Source organism: Microtus ochrogaster, chromosome 5, assembly GCF_000317375.1.
Source record: "Microtus ochrogaster isolate Prairie Vole_2 chromosome 5, MicOch1.0, whole genome shotgun sequence".
Classification (NCBI taxonomy): domain Eukaryota; kingdom Metazoa; phylum Chordata; class Mammalia; order Rodentia; family Cricetidae; genus Microtus; species Microtus ochrogaster.
This window is the reverse complement of record NC_022012.1, coordinates 80,872,700-80,892,380: the sequence shown is the minus strand read 5'-3', so window position 1 is coordinate 80,892,380 and position 19,681 is coordinate 80,872,700. Positions and strand designations below refer to the sequence as shown.

Below are 19,681 nucleotides of genomic sequence, written 5' to 3'. Positions count from 1 at the left end.
CTGTCCCACTCTTGCTGATCCTTTCCTCTCCCACGAGTTCCCCTTCAATGTTCACATTTTGTTCCTGTGACTTGCTGAGTTCCATAGGGTTGCTTACAGGAGAGTGGGCGAGAGGGTACTTAAAGAAGCCACCTCCCACTCCTGGAGGGGCGGGGCCTTATGAGTCCTTGCTCCCTCCGTAACAGAATGCTCATGCTCACAGGCCCAAATATTGTGCAGATTTTTTAAAAAATAATTTATATTTTATGTCCACTGGTGTTTTGCCTGCATTCACATCTGTGTGCAGGCATTTGATTCCCTGGAGCTGGAGTCACAGACAATTGTGAGCTGCCATGTGGGAGCTGGGAATTGAACCCACGTCCTCTGGCAGAGCAGCCTATGCTCTTAACCACTGAGCCATCTCTCCAGTCCCATTGTGCAAATCTTGGACAGGTCCCAGCTATTATGAGCCCAAGAGTACAGCAGTCATAGCATGGCCAGAAGACAGTGTTTTGCAGACCCCATCCTCCAGTTCTGACATTATTGCATCCTGTTTTCTATGAGCCTTTTATGCTTCCTGAGCCTTGAGTGGGGCCGGTATGGATCTTTTAGGGCTGAGCACTCAACACTTATTGTCCATACTTTGACGAGTTATAAGGCTCTGCAGTTATCACTGCCCACTTCAAAAAGAAGCTTCTCTGTGGCTGGAGAGATGGCTCAGCCAGTTAAGAGCACTAGCTGTTCTCCCAAAGGTCCTGGATCAATTCCCAGCAACCATATGGTGTCTCACAGCCATTTATAGTGGAATCTGGTGCCCTCTTCTGGCATACAGGCATACATGCAGATAGAGCACTCATACATGAAATGAATAAATCTTTTTTGTTGTTGTTTTCTAAGACAACAGGGTTTCTCTGTGAGCCCTGACTGCCCTGTAACTCACTCTGTAGACCAGGCTAGCCTTGAACTCATAGAGATCCACCTGCCTCTGCTTCCTGAGTGTTAGAATTAAAGGCATATAATGTCAAGCAGCCAACACCACCGGTTTTCTAAAACCCTTTTTCTCATCCCAGACAAACTCTCAGCAGTAAGCAGTAACTCTGGTTCCCACTCCTAGCCACTATTATATTTGTCTCTGTAAGTTTACCTATTCTAGACAATTCCTGTAAATGGAACTAGAGTAGCTGTCTATCTCACTTTTTACTTACATATCTTGAGTTCTTAACCAATAACCTTACTAGATTCCCACCACTGGGTGGCTGGTGTTATTGCTCCCACTGTATAGATAACATCGAGAGAGGATAATTGACCTAAGACCACTCAGCATGTGCTAGCAGCCAGCCTTTATGTTTTCAGGCAGATGGTGCAATTCCCCCTTCATAGCCCTCTTTGGCTCATGTCAGCCACAGATGGGCTCAACATTTATAACTGTCTATAACATCTATAAGTTTAACATCTATAACTGTCTATAAGTTGTAACATCTGTAACATCATCTATAACTGTCTATAACATCTGTAACATCCATAAGTTACTGTCCTGTCCCTGGCATAAAACACTGACAAAAGCAACTTAGGGGAGAAAGTTTTTATTTTGGCTCAGTTTCAGGTTACAATCAATCATTGCAGGGAAGTCAAGCCGGAAGGCGGAGCAGCAGGTTAAGAGCAAAGAGGGTGCTAGTGTGGGAAGTCCTTCTGTCTGTGTGTTGTTTTTATTAGCAGAATAGAGCTAAGCAAGAAAACTAAACTGGATGCTGGGAGGAAGAAGACGGAGTCAAGGAGAGGCCATGTAGCCACCAGAGGAGAAAGACGCTCGCCGCCAGCTGGAACCTTGCCGTAGGCCACAAGCCTTATGGTAAAATATAAAATAATAGAAATGGGTTGATTTCAGATGTAAGAGCTAGCTAGAAATATGCATAAGCTAATAGGCCAAACAGTGATTTAATTAATAGTTTCTGTGTGGTTATTTCGAGACTGGGCGGCCAGGAACAAACGAGCAGCCTCCCCCAACGGTGTGTTCATTCTGTGCTCAGCTCACGCTCTCTGCTCTCAACAGTCCAGGATCCTCCGCTTAGGTGATGGTACCACCCTAGGCTGACCTCCTCACCTCAGTTAACAGGACCTCACAGAGAGGCCCTTACCAAGTGACTCTAGACTGTGTTGACAATCACAGCTAGGCATCATACAACCAAGGCTGTCTATCTTCTCCATCCCCATAGAGCTTCAAATGGCTGGATGCCTTCACAGGAAGCGGGCAACGGGCTAGGGAAACACCTAATAATGTTTAGAATGAGAAAGTTTAGGAAGTCTTACCCAGGTGAGTGGCCAGTAAAGGAAATTCTCCAGGAGAAAGTGTCCTGAAGCTAAGACCTAAAAGCTAACTAGCAGCTTGGTCGCTGGTTGTCTGATGTGCTTGCTGAGTTCCCTGAATGGATGTGAACTCACTTGGTTCACCCACTCTAGACTACGGGGACACCATCCTTGCTAGTCTCCCTGCGCCTGGGAAGAAAACTCCCAGGTCTGAGTCTCAGTGGCACTCCCGCTTTAGAAACTTACACTGATTTTCTGAAGTCTTCGTATAGATTATACACCCAGAGCCAGGAAGAAAAGATGCCTTTTTATTTCCCATGGAAACCTTCCCCCATTATTTCCCTAACATCCCCTAAGTCACACAGCGAGCTGGAGGCAGACAGAAGTTCAGGCTAGCCTGCTCAGGAATCCTCCAGCACTTTCATCCATACAGAGCCAAATGTGACCCTGGTCTATAAAAACAGGAGTCCAGCCATATCTGGTTGTAGCCATACACAAAAACCTGCAAAAAGAAGCAACCCCTGCTGACTGGAACTGTAACTCCCAGAGGTAAAATCCAGTGCAGTGCAGGGCAAAGCGAACACAGGAAATGCAGATTTTGCGCTCTCTCTTGCACTGTCCAGGAAGAGGAGCCATCTCCCCAAACACTCCTGGGTTGGCAAAGGTCTTGGCCCACTAATTGGAGACATGACTCTGGTCACTGCTCACTGCCACAGGAAGGTATCCAGCTTGGGCTGGGAGGAAGAATTCCCAGTCTTTATTCTCACTTTCTGTTTACTCCTGGCCTTGGGCTTAACTGGCATTGGTCGGATGATGGCTGTGTCTGTCTGGAACCAATGTCAAGGAAGAAGCTTGGAGGGGGACTGGAATGCAGGGCAGGAAAAACAGATACACTGAGCAAGGCACAACTCTGCCATCTTAGGCTGCAGGCACTGGCAGTGGGAACCCTGGGGATACAGGTTAGGGCACAGTGTATGTCCCTTAGCTCTGTTCAGGCCATGGCCATAGAAAAAGGATACAGGTTGGATGAATTTTGTTCGTCCTCCAAGTCCATCGAAGCCTATTCTTACCTAGGGCAGAAGGAAGACATAAGTGATCAGGAAAATGGGTGAGGGAGCTGACTGCCTTGCTCCACACAGGAGACCAGGTACCTGTGACACTCACCACATCTGTGCTGCAACGGGAAGCTGCTGTGGTCCTGTTGGGCTGTTTCTGACCCAGGACAGCATTTCGGATGAAGAGAGGGAAGGCACCAGCTAGTTCCTCGTCTGGCTCTCCTATACAGCGCTGGCCACCCAGTGAGAGCTGGGGCTCCTATTGGGTAATGCCAGAGTCAGACTTGTTGAGCTAGACAGCAGCAAAGGACATGGGGTAGTGATAGTGACAGATATCTGGTTATTAGGATATTTGGCCAGGTGATGGTGGCGGCACACACCTTTAATCCCAGCACTCAGGAGGCAGAGGCAGGCAGATCTCCGAGTTCAAGGCCAGCCTGGCCAACAGAGTGAGTTCCAGGACAGCCAGAGCTATACAGAGAAACCCTATCTCAAAAAAAAACCCAAACCCAAAATAAAAAAAAAAAAAAAAAACCAAAACCCAAATAAACAAAATAACAGATCAGGATATCTGATGCCTCAGTCAGGAGGCAGAGAATAATGAATTAGGATTACAAGAATGGCTCTGATGAGTATTAGTCCTGAGCGAGGCGAGGGAACCTGAACATAGTTTGGACCCTCAGAAATTGAGTTTCTCTTTTTCTTTGTTTTTCTTTTCTTTTCTTTATTTGGTCTCACTACAGCCCAGGATGCCTCAGAACTCACTATATAGTCCAGGCAGGCCTCAAACTCAAGGTGATTCCTGAATGCTGGATTACAGGCATGAACTACCATTCCCAGTTCAGAAGTAAGGTTTTCATGGCAGTCTGGCAAGGGCTGGATGGGATTGCATGTATGTTTTCAAGGAAGCCCGGGCCTTACCTGCCTGGAGACTTTAGGTATCTTCTTGAGGACATCCTGCACCGGGGAGCTATAAGAGAGAGAGGAAGGCAAGAGACAAGTAAGCAAGAAGAGGAGCCACTGTGTGACATGGCTGCCATCATGAATGCTTTGGGCAAAGTACCTCAGTGGTTTCTAACCGGAGTGCCGATCTGTGAAGAGCTGAAAAGACCATGCCCCCGTCTGTGGTTTCATTTCAACCTTCTCCAACTTCTAGTCTCTACCCAGTGCTAGGAGCCCAGCCGACTTACCATGCACAGGAGGACGTGCATTCACATTCGTACCCTCTTTTTTTATTTTTTTAAAGACAGGACTTCTCTGTAGCTTTGAGGCCTGTTCTGGAGCTCACTCTGTAGACCAGGCTGACTTCAAACTCACAGAGATATGCTTGCCTCTGTTTCCCAAGTGCTGGAATTAAAGGCGCACATTCACACCCTCAAAGATAGAAGCTATCAAATGAGCTCAGGCCTCGTCCTGTCTGTTGGGGGTTGGAGGCACCAACTCTAGAAAACCCACAGTAGTCAGCCTCTCAGTGCACCTGGGCAAGGCAGCCTGCAGAGCGCTCCCAGAGCCCCTATGGAACCTTCACAGGAACAGCCTGTGGCAGAAGAGAACACGAGCCAGGTTGTGGCTTTCTATTCTTAGTGCCAGAGCCAGACACCATTTCCATTCCATTTCTGGGATCTTAGCAGCTAGACACTCCCTCCTGGTATTGTTCCAGCAGGGCCATGGGGATCTATGGTTTGACACGGTCCTGTATTAAGCATGAACCTCAGCCGGGTGGTGGTAGCACACGCCTTTAATCCCAGCACTCGAGAGGCAGAGGCAGGAGGATCTCTGAGTTTACAGCCAGTCTGGTCTACAGAGCAAATTCCAGGACAGCCAAGGCTACACTGAGAAACCCTGTCTCAAAAACAAACAAACAAAAAGCATGAACACTAGGAAAAATTCTGAGTCCCATGCTCAGGACTCCAGTGGGCAAGCATTCAAAGTATTGGGATACCTGCCCCACCACCAGTCCAGACGTGGCCTGTTGGGACTCGAGAATTCTAAGACCCATGCCAACATCATCTTGAGGATGACTAGAATGAATGAAACAAGCAGAAGGACTGGACACAGTGAGCGCTCAGGCCAAGAAGGAAGAGGTAGCTCAAACCAAAGCTGCATTCTACTGAGCAGCCTCACTGACTACTCAGGGCTCTCAGGGCAGGACCTACAGATGGCTTAGCTCTGCCAGGTTCTGGGCACTGCTGGGGACCAACACTCACCGTGCCCTCTCCAGGCAGGGTTTCTTGGAGTGGTGCTGGGAGCTGGAGGTCTGGCTTGGAGGGGTATCTACATCGAAGGTAGCATTGAAGTCAATCTCATCACCAAAGGATGGCCGGTGGAGCTTCGGGTTCAGCATCTCCATAGGGGCTGGGCTGAAGGTAGAGATGATCTTGTTATTTGGAACTGCAATGACAACTCAGAGAGATCACAACTCCTCAAGTATCAAAGACAACTCAACTTGGCCCAGTGAGATGGCTCAGCTGGTAAAGACTATTGTTTCCAAGCCTGAAGCCCTGAGTTCAATGCTCAGAATCCACATAGTGGAAGAAGAAAAATGAATCCTTCCAGTTGTCTTCTGATACCACATGCACGCTATGGTACACACACACCTAAACATATTCATGCACACACATGCACGCTATGGTACACACACACCTAAACATATCCATGCACACACATGCACGCTATGGTACACACACACCTAAACATATCCATGCACACACATGCACGCTATGGTACACACACACCTAAACATACCCTTGCACACACATGCACGCTATGGTACACACACACCTAAACATACCCATGCACACACATGCACATATGCACGCACACATACAAACAACAACAGCAAAACATTAAAAAGAAGAAACAGAAGAGGAGAGACAGCTCAGCTCCAAGGGTTCCTAAAGCCCACCCCTGACTCAGTGTCACCTCAGAGAGAGGCCTAACCTCTACAGAATAAACCAATTGGCTTCAGCCTTTGCAGTCATGTGACCATTGGTGGGTAAGAACCAAGCCTGATAACCTGAGTTCGATCTCCAGGAGCCACATGGTGGAAGAACTGACTCCCACAAGTTACCTTCTGACCACTCCATGTATGCCATGCAAAACATGCACACACACTTATATATAATAAAAAATTTAACCAAATGAAAGAAAGGGTTGTTTCCCTTTGATTGACATACTCCTTTCTCAGAATTCAGTATAAGAAGCCATTTAGATGCTGGGTGGTGGTGGCACACGCCTTTAATCCCAGCATTCAAGAAGCAGAAGCAGGAGGATCTCTGTGAGTTTAAGGCCAACATGGTCTACAAAGTAAGTTCCAGGACAGCCAGAGCTGTTACTCAGAGAAACCCTGCCCCCACTAACTACAGATGTGAGGATGTTGCCACTTATCACAGCAAACAGTATGCTAGTGGTCTGATACTTCAGGAGTCGACAATGACGAAGACACTAGACGGTGTTCTCAAGAGTAACTTTACTAACATGGAAAAATACCCATATGGTCAACTTAAAAAGCAATATAAAAGCTGAATGTGATACCACGCACATATGATCCCAGTAAAGAAGATCATGAGTTCAAAGCCTGCCTGAGCTGCATAAGTTTGAGGCTAGCAAGCCTAAGCTACATATTGAGACTGCCTAAAAGAGAAAAAAATATATATAAATAAATGCACGTACAAGCCAGGCATTATGGCACACACCTCTAATCCCAGTCCTTAGGGGCCAGAGGCATGTGGATCTCTGTGGGTTTGAGGCCAGCCGGGTCAACATAGTGAATTCCAGGATAGTCAGGACTACACAGAGTCCGTCTCAAAAAATAAAACAAAACAATATATATGTATGTACAATTACATGATTTGGGATACCCCATCCTCCATATACCTCCTGCAGAAAAAAGACTTGAAGGAAACACACCATATGTCCAACTCCCTCTGCAATTAAGCTCATAGTTTTCAAATTCTCCACTTTTCTACTTTTGTAATGAGAGCATGGTCCTCACTCTTTTAGAAAACTGCAGCCAAGTAAATTTTTCTAGCCTTGCCAGACAACCCTGGCAGCACCTTCCAGCTTCCAAGGTCTGAGGAGAACTGTGAGGAATGGCAGGGACATATCAAAGGACATTTTCCCCAGGGACTTCCCTTGGTTGCTACATGTCAGCCCTGTGCATGCCAAGGTGTGCAGACCAGAGGAAAGGGAGCTACCTACAAATCTGGCTGGATAAGCATTCTGGGAAGCCCAAATTTCTTCCTCCGTTCATCAGCACCATTCTGTAATTGCTTACCAACTCCAGCAAGTTTAGGCTAAGGAAGGAAAGGCAAACTGGAGAGACAGGCCCAGCCTGGCACTACCATCCCCCAAGTCTTACCAGTGGTACCCATGGTACATGCTCAACCTTGGCTCAAGTCAAGCTGGTCTTACTATCTACCACACTAAACCCAAGACTCAGGAGGCTCACACTGTCTCTCTCATTCCAACATGAAGCTCATAAGGACATATTTTCTTGTTCTCTCAGACTGTTCCAACCTTTTCTGGTATCTTCTTCCTTTGCAAATAGAAGTCTGGTTCCCTTTCTGACAGGGGTTCACTTTCTTTCATCCCTAACTCGTATCTCTCCAACACATGGAGGGAGAGCCTAGTCTCTGTGGAGAGCCTAGGACTCCATTGCTATAGTGAAGGCTTGGCTTGAGGCACTCTGAGTGATTCTATTACCTCTGAGACAATCACCTATGGCCAACTTACACAGCTTCATGACAGAGGCCTCAGGAAATGAGGCAAGAGATTCAAAGCCCTCCTGTCTAAGCCAGGGCCAAAGCCCTAGGCAGATGTGTTACTGTGTGGCACAGAGGCTGTCAACACCTCTTTCCTGAACTCATACCTCCTATCAGTCCTGCAAATGAAGGTCCCACTAGCCCAGAATTTAGAAGCCGTTAGAGCCCATGAGCGACACCTCCTCTATGGCCTCCTTTCCTCTGATGGGCACCCTGGCGGGCTAAGGACTGTGCTGCAGCCTTGCTAAACTCCTGAGGGAAAGAAAGAGCAAGGTCCCTTGGAGCTGCCCCTGCCTTCCTTCAGGTTCTCCTCAGACCTAACAAGGCCAGGTCTAGCAAGGTTAAAGACAGGGTTACCTCCTGAGGCTGCCCTAAAATGACAAGCAGGGCCGGGGACAAAGTTCAGTTGGCATAGTGCCAGCCTAGCATGTATGAGGCCCTGGGCTCAATCCCAGTCTACATAAATCAGATGTGGTAGTGCAAGCCTATATCCCTAGCACTTGGGATGTAGAGCCAAGAAGATAAGAAGTTCAAGGTCATACTCAGCTACGTAGTACATTGGAGACCAGCCTGGCCTATATGAGACTCTGTTTCAAAAATATAAAATAAGGGGGCTGGAGAGATGGCTCAGTGGTTAAGAGTGTTGCCTGCTCTTCCAAAGGTCTTGAGTTCAATTCCCAGCAAACACATGGTGGCTCACAACCATCTGTAATAAGGTCTGGTGCCCTCTTCTGGCCTTCAGGCATACATGCAGACAGAATATTGTATACATAATAAATTATATATATATATATATATAAAAGGCTGGAGAGATGGCCCAGAGGTTAAGAGCACTGACTGCTCTTCCAGAGGTCCTGAGTTTAATTCCCAGCATCCACATGGCAGTTCACAATCTGAAGCCCTCTTCTGGTGTGCAGACACACATGCAAAGCACCTATATAAATAATAAGTAAATCTTTAAAACATGGTGACAGAAGCAAAGGGTAACCCCATCATGACAAATGAAACGGGCATCATCAATAACACCCAGAGTCTTCCACAAAATCCTGAGAGAGAGAGAGCATGGCTAGGGGAATGTGAGCCTGACAAAGGAGCCAGACTTCACAAGGTGGAGGCTACAAGGCATTAGGCAAGTCTGAAAACTGAGGCACCGTTCAAGAAATCATTAGCTGATGATGGGATGAAAATAAGAGATATGGACCAGGCCCTCAGAGCTATCTTCCAGAAACACTTTCAACAGTTTCTACTGCTCCTAGGATAAAGGAGCACCTGCAAGGCTGACTTGTGAAGGCTGGCAGTGATTTGGCACACCTGCTACCCACCTCTCTCCTCCAAACCCGCCTTAATAATGCCTCAAGGATTTTGAACTCTCCACCTTCTCTGCCTGGATTCTGTAATGAGATCTGGTGCTCTCTTCTGGCCTGCAGGGACACATGCAGGCAGAACACTGTATATGTAATAAATAAATCTTTTAAAAAAAAAAAAAATCTCTGGGAGTTCGAGACCAGCCTGGTCTACAGAGCTAGATCCAGGACAGGCTCCAAAGCCACAGAGAAACCCTGTCTCGAAAAACAAAACAAAAACAAAAACAAAAACAAAAACAAAAAAAAAAAAAAAGATTCTTCCCAGCAACAAGTCAGTTCTTAAGGAAGAGAGACAGAGGCACTTGTAGTTCTAAGAGTTACGCCATCAGAGCATAAAGAAACCGGAAAGGCTGCTCCCAAGGAGCCAAGAGCTCTTAGATCTTAGGGCCCAAGAAGAGAGAACCTGGAATTCAGGATAAACTAGTTATAGCCAAGTTCTAAGGGCTAATGCTAAATGCAACAGTATTATTACCAAAGTTTTCATACCTAGAAAAATATGGTGAAAAAGGGGAGTTCAATCATCCAGGATACAACTTGACGAGCAGCCCAGCCTGGCTTTGGGCACACGGGTTTGGCTAATCATCTAACCCCCCAGCTAATTATCCTACTAAAACAAGGCTCAAGAGGATGGAGAGGAGCCAGGCAGTGGTGGCGCACGCCTTAATCCCAGCACTCGGGAGGCAGAGACATGTCAATCTCTGTGAGTTCGAGGACAGCCTGGTCTGCAGAGCAAGTTCCAGGACAGGCTGTGAAGCTACAGAGAGAAACCCTGTCTCAAAAATAATTTAAATAAAAAAAAAAAAAAAAAAGGAGAGAGAATGGGGAGCTGGCATGCAGCAGGCACACCCATTATAGGAGTATAGGGCACAGAGAAACCTGGGTAGTAAAGAAAATTAGTAAAAGCAAAGTCCCTAGGAACTAGAGGTGGCGCATGTGCTTGTGTTTTTCTCACAACTGTGTGGGAGGACCTGAGGTTCACGGACTAGAAGATAGAGGGAGCACCATCAGGAGACTGTGGATAGTCTAACGAATGATTTTGTATCCCCAGTCTTGAGGCAGCTTGGGCTCTAAAGTTTTTTTCTACAGTGGATGGTTTCTGAGACTATCATTCCCCCAAGGGCACATACTATACCTGTTTAAGCTCCTGACAAGACCCTCATGTTACATGGGACCTCAGAGAAGGAATGGCCAATGGCTGGATGAGGTGGGAGGAAGGTTCAGAAACAGTGCCTACTGGGTTGTCAACCCGATAGTGGACCATAGCACATCAGTCATCTATCATATTCCCACAGCTCTCAGTCAATCCTAAACTGGAACAGGCAGGTAAATTTGGCTCCAGAGAGATGCTGAAGACAATAATAGCTAATGAGGAGGCTCAAAGGGTAAGGGCACTTGCTGCACAAGTCTGGCACTTGAGTTAGATCCCTCAATCCATGGAAAGGTGGAAGGAGAGAACTGACTCCAGAGTTGTGCTCTGACCTCCACATCCAGTGTGACATGCACGACCACATGTACATACATACTGCAAAGTGGTCCAAGAAGACATTCGGTGTAGGCCTGTGACTTCACATGCGCGCGCACACACACACGCAGGCAAGCACACACATGCTCTCTCTCTCCCCAAGACCCCGGGGCTTCTACATGCACATACACATATACATATACACCCCCCCAACACACACACACACACACACACACACACACACACACACACACACACACACACACACACACACACACACACACACTTCAAGTGCTATCTGGTAGAGGAGGCTGGCCAGGACAACAGAACCTTTAGTGCCCAGGAACAAAGTGGAGTGCTGGAAGGCACTGAATGTATGAATTTCACAGGCAAGAAGAGGGGTATATTGATTTGTCAAAAGATATTGAAAAACTCTGGGTCCTTGACAGTGATTTTTAATCTGCTGGGGTCCTCTAGTGGGAAGAAGACAGCCTTGAGGATGTTCCTAGCCAGCCTGGTCCTGCGAAAACTCAGATTAACTTGTTCCTGGTAGGGACACCAATCCCTCGGTCTTTTGGCTCCCTCTGCTGGCCATCTTAAAGCACACATTCCTGAACCAGAGGAGGTAATTTTATATTCATTCATTCATTCATTCATTTTGGTTTTTTGAGAGAGGGTTTCTCTGTAGCTTTGGAGCCTGTCCTAGAACTCATTCTGCAGACTAGACTGGTCTGGAACTCACAGATTCACCTGCCTCTGCCTCCTGAGTGCTGGGATTAAAGGTTGTACGACAAGGTCCAGTCAAGAGGGAGTTATTTGAGAGCGAGTGCTTTCAGGTTTGTTTCAGGAATGGGGGCAGGAAGATGCATGTGGTAAGAAACTCCAGGATATACCAAGATTGCCAGGCTTCTGCCCCATCCTGAGACTACTCAAAGGCCTTCTCTAACCTTTCCTTATCAGATCCCAAATTTTCTCAAAGCTGGTGGCTGGCTTTCTGGCCAGAAAGTCCACAAACACCACCTATCTCACCAAAGCCATGCATAAAGGCTCTCTCAGCTTAGGATCCTTGTATCACCCCAGAAGGCTAACAAACCTCTCCAAAACCAGGCGGCTGACAGTCTCACTGGTCACCGGAGGCAGGTTCAAGGTTCCCTGTAGCATCGTTAGCTTCTTTCTTAGGCTCTGGAGGAAATGGAGAAGAACGTGAGAGAAAGGCTGAGGTACCGAGGACAACACCTGTGGGAAGGGTCCTGGGAACGGAGCAAGGGCTGAGTGCCCAACACCAGCCTTCAGAACTCCTCCTTGGGAAAGCCCTTGCTCTGGGGATGAGGAACCTTGGAGGTAGGATCTCAGCAGATCATAAAGGAAGATCCACGGTGCTACTGTATTGGCCCTCTGCTGAGGAGCCACAAGCTATAGGCCAGATGAGGGCTAGGCACATATCCTGACCCACCTCCTTGACCCAGGAGGATAAAAAGAGCCCAGAACCACCACCCCTGACTGGTATACAGATTCCCGGGCAGAAACAGTCCAACGCTACTCTTGGAGGCACATAAACAACCCCGTCTCCCCCTCTCACAAGGCCAGGAGTCTCACCACGATCTCCTTGTCGGCGTTCTGTAAATCCTTCTGGGTTGACTTCAGTTCTAACTTGGCCTGATCCAGCTCAGTGTAGACAGTCTTCAGCTGCAACAAATGACAACTGGTGGGTCCACATGGCCTGTCCTCTACCTTCTGCCACCCAGTGGATGGTCAGGGTACTCCAAAAGAAACTACGTGGATGAGAGAAACCCCAGACCCTTGCGGACAGGCTCAACCAGGTATATGCACATTGGGCTGCCTGGGAGCAGCTGGCCCAAGAACCCTCACATCTGGGATAGGGTAAAAAGCCTCTGAAGCTGTCACACTTGAGGATCGTGCTCTCCAAGCCAGCTAAAAATGTCCCTAGGGACCAAGAAGAGCAAGAGGTAGCATAAGCGTGTGTGGGGGCATAGCTCCATGAATTGGCCCCCCAAGGACACAAGCCACAGAGGCAGAGACAATGAACAGTAAAAACTAGTAATTAATGTCTATAGGCCACCTCCACTAGCCCACTGGAGTCGAGCTGGATGGCCTAGCTCAGGAGACCCAGGTGAACACGACAAACAAAGAGCCGTGTCTCCTTTCCCTGTTGTCCCCAGTCAGTTACCTTGCTCCTAGAGGAGGCCAGGTCCTTCTTCAACTTGTCAGCCAGCTCTCCTGAGGCCCTCCGTGCTTCTTTCAGATTCTCATACTCTCTGCAAAGTGGCCATGAGGAAAGATGTCAGGACAGTACACCCTGACACCACAGCACCACCTAACAAAGGCCTCGCTCAGAGCCTTAGTCCTTCTCAGTCTCCTCTGTCCTGGTGGCCCCTGGCAGGTCTGCATAGATTTTACTGAGGTCAGGAAACAAAAACTGTCCTCTCTTGTCCTGCAGGAACTGTGATTAGAGAGAACATGCAAGGAGCTCCGGCCTCACTAGGGGGCTTCCTACACCCCAAATGGAGGCATTTGAATTCTCTGTGCCTGTCAGTCAAATGGCTCCTTTCTCCTAACTTCACATCACCATAATGGAGAATACGGGCAGTTTCTTATCAAAGCCACGGGGGTCAGAACAGTGCTGATAGGAAACAGACTTCAGATACCGAGAGGGGCTCACAGCTGGGAGCTGCATGAGTTTCTTAGAGACCACACTGTGAGCCGGGCAATGGTGGCCAGGCCTTTAATCCCAGCACTCAGGAGGCAGAAGCAGGTGATCTCTGTGAGTTCAAGGCCAGCCTGGTCTACAAGAGCTAGTTGCAGGACAGGCTCCAAAGCTACAGAGAAACTCTGTCTCAAACAAAACAAAACAAAACAAAACAAAACAAAACAAAACAGAAACACTTAGAATCCACACTCTGTTCTCCTAGCAATTCTAAGGTAAGTCTCTATCTCCATGCAAGAAAATGGAAATCAGGGGCTGGAGAGATGGCTCAGTGGTTAAGAGCATTGCCTGCTCTTCCAAAGGTCCTGAGTTCAATTCCCAGCAACCACATGGTGGCTCACAACCATCTGTAAAGAGGTCTGGCGCCCTCTTCTGGCCTGCAGGCATACAGACAGAATATTGTATACATAATAAATAAATAAATATTTTTTTTAAAAAAAAAAAAGAAAATGGAAATCAGAGAGACCTCCAAAGCAGCCTAAGAGTTGGAGTTCACCCTACGATAATATGGTTCTAGAAATTGTTCCTTCACACCATCTGCTTTACAGAAGATGGCAGCAGAGATACAAATCCGGGGAATCATAGCTAGTTCCTGGCCTTACATACTTCTTGAGGGACACGCAGTACACAGCCAGCTGCTCCACCGCTGACTGTCCCACACCCATGTCTCGGATCATCTCCTCCACCTCAGACCGCTGGCTCTGGAGTAGGAGCTCAATCCTGAAAAACATTCCCGGCCCACGGCATTTGAAATCTGGAGGCTGATGGTTAGTCTGCCTCCCTTTGCTGCCGTAGCTATGGCAACAGCCTGGGCTGCTAGGATGCTTTAGCAGGTGGGTGTGCCCAAGGAAAGGTTCCACAGCAGAGCTGAGCTCAGCTCCAGGGATGTTGCTGAGGAAAAGAGGTGCTAACAGAGGACTTCAAGGGCAGGGCCTTCATGTGGAGAGGTCCCTGGGGGGAGCATGGCAGGCACAGGCAACTGTTGGCCGCAGCACAAGAGTACCCATAAGAATAAGGGGCTATAGAGGATAAGAGAGGAAACCTGTGTCCACAGGCTCCTGGACATAAGTCAAAGGTGACCAAACCCCATTTCCAGCTGCAGTTCTGAGAACACACCCTTTTCCCAGGGGCCCCCAGTGTGAAAGCACAGTACAGAAACCAGGTATGAACTCACTGCTCCATGGTTTTCATCTTGCTCTTGAGTCGGCGGGCCTCCTCCCGAGCTTGCTTGGTCTCATCCTGTTGCTGCTCAAGGAACTTCATCTGTTTCTGGAGAGCAAGCACACCCATGCATCTCCTTGGAACCACAGTCACTGAGAGCTATGCAGACCACCTTTTGTTTGTTTGGTTTTGGCTTTTTTTTTTTTTTTTTTTGGTTTTTCGAGACAGGGTTTCTCTGTAGCTTTGGAGCCTGTCCTGGAACTAGCAATTGTGACCAGGCTGGCCTCGAACTCACAGAGATCCGCCTGCCTCTGCCTCCCGAGTGCTGGGATTACAGGCGTGCGCCACCACCACCCGGCTGTTTGGTTTTGGCTTTTGACAGGGTTTCACACACCCCAGGTCGCCAATGAACTCACTATGTAGCCAAGGATGACCATGAACCCTGATTTTCTGCCTCTACTCCCCAAGTACTGGGATTATAGCAGAGTGCATCTCCAGATCTGGACCTGGCTATCTTTTGAAGATGTTGACAAACACGTATCTCCAAATCGTAAGATATAAAACCCGTAAGTAAGGGCTCCTCATGCTGACCTATTCTGTGTTCTCTGTGTGTCTGAGAAGTGCTGGGAACCCCCTCATGCCAACCTGTGTGTGCGTGCATGTGTGCGTGTGTGTGTGCGTGCACGTGTGTGCATGTGCGTGCCTGTGAAGTGCTGGGAACCCAACCCAGGCTTTGCACTATAGCTCTCACTTGGCCTACACTTTTGTTGCTAAGAGACTTCAGGGCACTGTATCTTGACCTCTGGAGATGTGCCTTGCTATAGGCACAGTTCAGTGGCTCAGGCCTACTGTGGGCTACCAAGACACTATGGTCTGGGTCTCATGGTACATACTTGCTATAATATAGCTGAAGAAGCCAAGAGCACAAACTCGTCTCTCATCTAGACACAAGGACAAGAAGCACCAAGGATAGGATAGGAGAGCCAGGTCAGGGACTGTCCTCAGTGGAGACACTCCATCTCTGGCCTGGGAATGTTCTGCAACCTGGTGCTAGCTTGTTCCCCCCCACTGGGCAGGACGTGTGATGCAGAAACAGAAAATGAATATCCTCAGGCCTCGTCTGCTCATGAGGATGGCACCTATCCCTTTCAAATGACACCCAGCAAGGGCTGCTCCTGCCTACAAGACTAGAATATCAATCGTGAGTTCAGATCAATCGCCTCACGGCCCTTGGAGAACAGGACGCTCATGAACCCAGGCTGATACAAAATTCATCTGGGCCTAGGCCTGCTTGCTCTGCGGCTTTGATCTGCTCGGTCAGCTCGGCACAGCAGACTTCAAAGGCCTTTGCTCCTCCCTAGGATGCTGTTTGATCGGCTGCAGAGAGCAGCCCCGCCAAGGACTAGAGTCCTAATGGAAGATTCTTCAGACTGGCCTCAGCAGTGGAGTAGGAGCCACTTTTAGAAACACGGCCCAGCCTACTCAGGTTTCCGTTGAGCAGGCCCTCTGTGAAGTGCTGGCAAGGCCTTGCTACCTGGTACAAAATCCACAAATACAGCCATCATAGTCCCTTTTCTTTCTTTTTTTTTTTGGTTTTTTTGGTTTTTTCGAGACAGGGTTTCTCTGGCTTTGGAGCCTGTCCTGGAACTAGCTCTGTAGACCAGGCTGGTCTCGAACTCACAGAGATCCGCCTGCCTCTGCCTCCCGAGTGCTGGGATTAAAGGCGTGCGCCACCACCGCCCGGCCATAGTCCCTTTTCTTAAGAACTTGATAGGTACGGTACGGAAGGAGCTTGGGAAGAAGAGATTTGCCTTCACCTTACCACTGTCTAAACAAAGGTATATTTTGAGGCAGAACTATTAGATCTGACTAGAGCTGTGAGCCCAGGCTAGGGATGGTGGTGCACACCTTTACTCTTGGCACTTGGGGAGGCAGGAACAGGCAGATCACTGTGTATTCCAAGCACAGGACTGTGGCTATACCTCCCCACTGACCCTGAGGACTTACTTTAAGAGTGGAACACAGCATCTCTGTCTTGTCTAAGGCATTCTGCAGGGACTCCACAGTGGCATTGCGTTCTTCCAATGTGTCCCGTAGAGTGTCGATAATGGCCTGGCTGTCCCGTTTCTCCCTCTCTGGAGCAAGGGCAGAGAAAAGCAAGGCAAAGGCCCATCCATGCATGACAACCTTGACCCTTGAATTTAAGCAACTTATCCCAGAGCCAGGTAAGAATAAAGTGAGGCCTGAAAGTTAGGTGGCCTGCTTTTCTCTCCGCTATGCACCAAGAAAACTAAGCTAGGGCTTTCATCTAAGAGAGAAGCTCTCCTTTTTCCAGCGGGAACTATTTGGGTAGATCTCACTGTTCCGCACTCCTGGAGCTCTAATTAATTCATCATTTCAGAACTCAAGCAAATCCCTGTTAAACTCAGCATCTGAGCCCTGAAGATACAAACTCATCAGGTAGGACCCTGCCAAATCTGGTCCTGGGCAAGAAGTTTGAAACAGTGAAAAGAGGCTGCCTTGGCCCAAGTGGACAGCTTCAGCCGCCTTCTACTCTTTGGCTGGTTATAAGGGCTGGCAAGACAAAGGAGGAAGAACATCTGGCTTTCCCCTTAGGTCCTCTCTCCAACAATCGAGTCAGGGGCTTCCCAGGGCCTCTTGTCACTTGTTAATTTACCTTTGTGGGAAAGCTGGGCTCTAATACTGTCCAGTTCATTCTGCAAGACAATACACACAATAAATGACAGGAACACATTTCGGCTAGCCTCCATATGGGCCCCCATAAGGCTGTGCAGAGCCCCAGGATCAATGAAGACTGTTGGTCCAAGAAAGGACCGAACACACTTCAAGGCCAAGTCAACAGAGAGATGCACATTGTTTTATATTTATGATTTCTTTGTTTGTTTTGAGACAGAGTCTCACTAGGTAGCTCAGGCTGTCCTAGAACTCACTCTGTACACCAAGCTGGCCTTGAACTCACAGAAATCCACATGCCTCTGCCTCCCAAGTGCTGGGATTTAAGGCATATGGGACATTTTTTAAAAAGATTTATTTACTTTTGGGCTGAAGAGGTGGCTTAGAGGTTAAGAGCACTGGCTACTCTTCTAGAGACCTGAATTCAATTCCTTGCAATCACATGGTGGCTCACAATCATATATTAATGAGATCTGATGCCCTCTTCTAGCATATGGACAGACACAGCACTCATATACACATACATAATCTTTTTAAAAAAGATTATTTTTGCCGGGCGATGGTGGCGCACGCCTTTAATCCCAGCACTCGGGAGGCAGAGGCAGGCGGATCTCTGTGAGTTCGAGACCAGCCTGGTCTACAGAGCTAGTGCCAGGACAGGCTCCAAAGCCACAGAGAAACCCTGTCTCGAAAAACCAAAAAAAAAAAAATACAGAGAAACCCTGTCTCGAAAAAAAAAAAAAAAATACAGAGAAACCCTGTCTCGAAAAAAAGATCATTTTTATTTTATGTGTATCAATGTTTTGCCTGCATTTCTGTCAGGGCATCATGTATTCACATTGCCTGCTGGGGCCAGAAGACGGTGTCAGATTCCCACATGGGTGCTGGGAACCAAGCCCTGTCATTTGTAAGAACAGCCGGCGCCTGTAAACCCTGAGCCATCTCTCCAGCTCCTTTCTGAGCCTTTTAGAAAGGTAGGTGAGATGCACATAGTAAATCCCGCAGGAAGTGAAGCTTGGCTGCTGGCTGCTGGTCAAGAGCAGAGGCTTCCAGGGCTCCTGGCCCAGCAGTAGCCTCCCTCAGCCTCCAGAACACTCGCTGCACTCACAAGGGACACAGAACAGAGACGGCCACCCCACTCTGAGCCATCACCAGTTCTCTCCATTGTGGGCTTTGCCTGCTTTGTGTACCTCCCTCTAAGCTCCAGGCTGACTCTGAGAAGCTGGGGTAGAATTACATCCAGCTCCCATTTGGGATTCTGGAGAACTCAATGCCTCTGGGAGCAAGAGATGCCTATAGCCACAGTCAGGAAAACAAGGGTTTTTACAGCACACTTCCAGGCATACTTTCCTCCAGACCACCCTTGAAAGGTTATCAGAAGAACCAGGATTTCACATGACCAGTGGTAAGCCCCAGACTACCAGCTCAGGGCTCTGGGAGTAGGAGCTCCTGCATTGGGCGGCATAGACCACACAACTGGGAACGGAAATGGTAGATCTGCCTGCGAACAAACACCGGCTGCTGCACAGCTCCCCAGCTCTCCAAGGTCCTTCCACACCTCAGCAGGATGCCTTCGAAGTCCTGGCTCCAAACTATTCAAGATGCTGCCTCCCTGTCTCACAAACTTGGCTTTGAAAGCTGAAAAGACTTGAGCTGCCTTTGTTGTCTTCATCACAGGGAGAACACCTCTTAAAACTGGGAGCAGTTACCATGACGATGAACAGGCTGGCTCTAAACACAAAAGCTCTGACCAATTTGAGGCAAGGAGGTTCCAAGGACATCACATTGCCCAGGGGGCTAAGGTCAAATGAGTTGTAATCTGACAGATTCCCAGCAAATTAACCCTTAGCATTCAGCAAGCACTTGGAAACCCCAACCCAATTTTCCTCACAACATCCTGACAATCTAGCTCCCTCACACAAAACAAGGAAATCTTAGATTTGGAGGGGAAACAGGAGAAGATAGAAGGCAACCTGGTTACCCTCCCCATAGTCAGGCTAGAAATCTTGATTTCAGGGGCTTTGCCCTCTATGGCTGGGCTTGGAAAGGCCCAGGCGTCTGCCTTTACACCATGTTCTCCAGGCACCTTTGAGGCACAGGCAAGTTAAGGAATGGTGGATTTACACATCTTCCCTGACTAGTGAGAATGGAAGAACTTCTTTCTTTCTTTCTTT

The 19,681-nt window shown here is 48.2% G+C and overlaps 1 protein-coding gene across 1 annotated transcript in view; it reads right to left on the bottom strand.

The window, feature by feature from the left end:
• Positions 1-2,274: 2,274 nt before the first annotated feature.
• The window catches only part of Traip (TRAF interacting protein), a 28,828-nt gene continuing 11,421 nt past the window's right edge, over positions 2,275-19,681 (bottom strand). Inside the window, exons 4-15 of the mRNA XM_005347877.2 lie at positions 17,491-17,530; positions 16,821-16,948; positions 14,827-14,921; positions 14,259-14,372; positions 13,116-13,203; positions 12,524-12,613; positions 12,021-12,109; positions 5,546-5,698; positions 4,260-4,308; positions 3,448-3,597; positions 3,303-3,353; positions 2,275-3,110 (exon numbers count right to left, since the gene is read on the bottom strand). Coding sequence (XP_005347934.1) covers positions 2,988-3,110; positions 3,303-3,353; positions 3,448-3,597; positions 4,260-4,308; positions 5,546-5,698; positions 12,021-12,109; positions 12,524-12,613; positions 13,116-13,203; positions 14,259-14,372; positions 14,827-14,921; positions 16,821-16,948; positions 17,491-17,530 — 1,170 coding nt within the window. The 3' untranslated portion in view covers positions 2,275-2,987. The remainder of the gene's footprint in view (positions 3,111-3,302; positions 3,354-3,447; positions 3,598-4,259; positions 4,309-5,545; positions 5,699-12,020; positions 12,110-12,523; positions 12,614-13,115; positions 13,204-14,258; positions 14,373-14,826; positions 14,922-16,820; positions 16,949-17,490; positions 17,531-19,681) is intronic.